General features: G+C 46.3%; 1 protein-coding gene across 1 annotated transcript in view; it reads right to left on the bottom strand.

The window, feature by feature from the left end:
* LOC109915155 (tumor necrosis factor ligand superfamily member 6-like) overlaps window positions 1-2020 on the bottom strand; it is a 3856-nt gene extending 1836 nt beyond the window's left edge. Inside the window, exons 1-2 of the mRNA XM_048613852.1 lie at window positions 1515-2020; window positions 1376-1409 (exon numbers count right to left, since the gene is read on the bottom strand). Coding sequence (XP_048469809.1) covers window positions 1376-1409; window positions 1515-1631 — 151 coding nt within the window. The 5' untranslated portion in view covers window positions 1632-2020. The remainder of the gene's footprint in view (window positions 1-1375; window positions 1410-1514) is intronic.
* Between the last annotated feature and the right edge of the window lie 2518 nt (window positions 2021-4538).

Raw genomic sequence — 4538 nt, forward strand, 5'->3', positions numbered from 1 at the left:
CTGGGGTGGACAAGGTCAGAAGTCACACAAGATCAGATTATAGTCCAGTTTCTTTCCCTAAAGGACATTAGTGAACCAGATGGGTTTTTCCCTGGCAATCAACAATGGATTCACAGTCATCATTAGATTCTTAATTCCAGATATTTATTGAATTCAAATTCCACCATCTGCCATGGCAGGATTCAAACCCCGGTCCCCAGAAGGTTGTCTGGGGCTCTGGATTAATAGTCCAGCAACAATATCACTAGGCCATCGCCTCCCCTTACGGAGTATTACTGACTATTTTCCTTCTGTTTAGTTGTGTTAGAATGCTAAACTAGGAAGCTATCCATACAATGGGTGATTTCTTGTTTAGTTCTAATATCCATCTATCATAATCTATTTTGATCAACTAGTCACTGCCAACCTAAACCTTTCTTTGAAGCTGCAAATGTCCTATCAAAATAACTGTTCACTTCCTTTTGCTTACTACTAAAATTAACATTCATTGCCCAATCCTATTTCACAAGATGTCCTAACTCATCACTCACTCACTTATTCCACATCCTCAATGACTTATACTGGCTTCTAGTCATGCAGCTAATTGCATCAAAACTCCTCTTCATCATTAATTTGGCTCACCTCCACTCCTTATTCTCAATTTATCTTGCATCAGATCCACCATTCTCTCAAAACTGACATTTGGTACATTCCTCTACCATTGTTGCTGAATCACCACATCCAGTCCAAACTTCACTTTTAAAAATATATTGAAAACACAATTATTGGATCATCCTTTCTAATCACAGTATAGCTTGTCGTCTGGAACCATGTTGCAATTTTTCTGATCTGTAAAATCATATGAAGAAAGCTACTTTTCCTCCAAGACCCTAATTTATTCCTCCCATGACCTCAAACCCCTTACTACCCTGGGATTTTAACTTTTTTCCCCTCCAATACAAAGGCTTTAAGGGCAATGTTTGGCATCACCTCATTTCTACATTCTAACTTGCTTCTCCAGCTCTGCATTCTTGGTTAGGTCCTCTGCTTTGGGCCTTTACCTGGTCCCTTATCTAGGATTTAAACATCAAATTCTCATCTTACAGGGTCAGAATCGGGTTGCAACTTGCTCAATTTTAAATGACGTTAACACTCGAGTCACAAATTGTTTTAAACAAATGTTTCCGCCACTTCACACTTCTCCCTCCCCCCACAGTTATTTAAATCACCAAAAAATTTGTGTTTTTTTCCCCAAAGGTTGTTTGGTGGTGATGTAGTAATTTTTCTCTCATTATCCGAAACACGACTTTTGTTTTTTTTGTTGGATCGTTTTTATTTGGAGGTCTTCAACAGGAGTATGTTTTTGAAGTTTAAAACAGTTCTCGTAAAGTGTTACCTTTCAGAACGGAGCCTTCGACTTCTTCCTCTTCCTGTAAAGAGCCAGAGAACAGGCCATTACACCGGACACCACATATACACACATCTTGAAGTTTTAGCAACTTCTTAAAGATCGCGAAAAAAAAGGGTTAACTTGCCAATAAGAGGCCGGGGTTTTGCTTCCTGAGGACGAGAAACAAAATGAGAGAGGCGACAAGCAGAAACACGGCGCAAATGCAGCTCAAAGGAAAACATCGGAGGCGGTCTGCGCCCATGTTAAAGTTGATTGTGAATATATTTGGGTATTATTTGCCTTTTGTTTTCTCTCTGAGAAAGTTAACAAATGAACAAAGGGAATTGTTTCAGGTGTTGGAGCAAGCTGAGGAAGGCTTGTTCTGTGAGTCAACCTGCTCCATGCACTCAGTCCGACCGAGCCCTCGCTCTGGGCACACTGCAGTCCCGCCCCCACCCACACCGGCACCGGGGAAGCTACTGCGGGAGGGAAAGGGCTGTGGGGGTGGGGGAGGAATGTTGCTGCTGCTGCTGCTCGAGTGGAGTGGGGAGTTCTCGCTGCTGGGGTACAGTGTAGCTGAAACCCACTGTAGCCCTCTAACACTCCGGGTAATCTGCGTGCCTGGAATGCGCCAGTTTTCTCAATTTAAACTCGGAATCCGGCTCGTCACAGATTTGTTCCCGCAGATGTTTTATTATTTCTCTCTCTCCATGCCAGTCACGTACAAAAGTACGATTTATGTATGCAGTTAGTCATCATCAGATAGAGGAGGGGAATAGAAATCGAGAGAGTGTTTTACAGAAAACATCATTGTAAAGCAGTTAAAGACTTTTCCCCTTGAATGTTTCAGCCCAGGCACGAGAGACCCCTTTCTTGCCTCGTCCCTTCAGTACCCATGTTCATGGACGAAATAGATTTTTGGGGGGTCGGGGAATCCAGGAGAACTAGCCATTTGGATACAAAATTGGCTCAAACGTATGGGACAGAGGGTGGTGGTGGAGGGTTGCTTATCAGATATTTGAATGCACCTCTCAAAATATTAATTCTGATCTAGCTGTCCGCACCTTCTCTGCAGCTGTAACGGTATATTCTGCACTCTGATCTGCTGCCCTCATGCATTTTGGTAAGATCTGCATGTATAGCATGCAAAACAACACTTTTCACAGTATCTCAGTACATGTGACAACAATAAATCAATAATTTAGTGGGCAACTTATTGGAAAGGGCTCTGAGAGATAGGATCTATGATTGAATCAGAGATAGTAGGAACTGCAGATACTGGAGAATCCGAGACAACAAGGTGCAGGGCTGGATGAACACAGCAGGCCAAGCAGCATCATAGGAGCAGAAAGGCTGACGTTTCGGGCCTAGACCCTTCATCAGAAAAGGGGGAGGGGAAGGGGGTTCTGAAATAAATAGGGAGAGAGTGGGAGGCGGATAGAAGATGGATAGAGGAGAGGATAGGTGGAGAGGAAACAAACAGGTCGAAGAGGCAGGGATGGGGCCAGGAAAGGTGAGTGCAGGTGGGGAGTTAGGGAGGGGATAGGTCAGTCCAGGGAGGACAGACAGGTCAAGGGGGCGGGATGAGGTTAGTCGGTAGGAGGTGGGGGTGCGGCTTGAGGTGGGAGGAGGGGATAGGTGGGAGGAAGAACAGGTTAGGGAGGCGGGGACGAGCTGGGCTGGTTTTGGGATGCGGTAGGGGGAGGGGAGATTTTGAAACTTGTGAAATCCACATTGATACCATTGGGCTGCAGGGTTCCCAGGCGGAATATGAGTTGCTGTACCTGCAACCTTCGGGTGGCATGGTTGTGGCACTGCAGGAGGCCCAGGATGGACGTGTCGTCTGAGGAATGGGAGGGGGAGTTGAAATGGTTCGCGACTGGGAGGTGCAGTTGTTTATTGCGAACCGAGCGTAGGTGTTCTGCAAAGCGGTCCCCGAGCCTCCGCTTGGGTTCCCCAATGTAGAGGAAGCCACACCGGGTACAGCGGATGCAGTATACCACATTGGCAGATGTGCAGGTGAACATCTGCTTGATGTGGAAAGTCTTCTTGGGGCCTGGGATGGGGGTGAGGGAGGAGGTATGGGGGCAGGTGTAGCACTTACTGTGGTTGCAGGGAAAAGTGCCAGGTGTGGTGGGGCTGGAGGGGAGTGTGGAGTGGACAAGGGAGTCACGGAGAGAGTGGTCCCTCTGGAAAGCAGATAAGGTTGGGGAGGGAAAGATGTCTTTGGTGGTGGGGTCGGATTGCAGATGGCGGAAGTGTCGGAGGATGATGCATTGGATCCGGAGGTTGGTGGGGTGGTACGTGAGGACGAGGGGGATTCTTTTTTGGTTCTTATTGCGAGGACGGGGTGTGAGGGATGAGTTGCGGGAGATGTGGGAGACACGGTTGAGGGCGTTCTCGACCACTGAGGGCAGGAAGTGGATCACTTGGATAGGCACAGTTTGATTCGTGATAGTCAGCATGGATTTGTGAGGGGTAGATCATGCCTCACAAGCCTTATTGAATTCTTTGAAGAGGTGACCAAACATGTGGATGAAGGTAGAGCAGTGAATGTGGTATACATGGATTTAAGTAAGGCATTTGATAAGGTTCCCCATGGTAGGCTCATGCAGAAAGTAAGGAGGCATGGGATAGGGGGAAATGTGGCAGATTGGATTCAGAATTGGCTGACGCCTAGAAGACAAAGGATGGTAGTGGATGGAAAATATTCAACATGGTGCTCAGTTACAAGTGGTGTACCAAAAGGATTTGTTCTGGGTCTTCTTCTATTTGTGATTTTTGTAAATAATTTGGATGTAGGAGTGGAAGGGTGGATTAGTAAGTTGGTGGACGATACGAAGGTGGGTCAAGTTGTGGATAGTGTGGAGGGCAGTTCTCGGTTACAAGGGACATTGATAGGATGCAGAGCTGGGCTGAGAAGTGGCAGATGGAGTTTAACCCTGAAAAGTGTGAAGTGATTCATTTTGGAAGGACAAACTTGGAAGTAGAATGCAGGGTTAATGGAAAGATTCTTGGCAGTGTGGAAGAGCAGAGGGATCTTGGGGTTCATGTCCACAGTTCCCTTAAAGCTGCCATCCAGGTGGATAGAGTTGTTAAGAAGGCATATGGTGTTAGCTTTCATTAATAGAGGGATTAAGTTCAAGAGCCGTGAAGTTATGCTCCAGCT

The sequence above is a fragment of the Rhincodon typus genome, chromosome 28 (assembly GCF_021869965.1).
Source record: "Rhincodon typus isolate 14 chromosome 28, sRhiTyp1.1, whole genome shotgun sequence".
In the NCBI taxonomy this organism is placed as follows: domain Eukaryota; kingdom Metazoa; phylum Chordata; class Chondrichthyes; order Orectolobiformes; family Rhincodontidae; genus Rhincodon; species Rhincodon typus.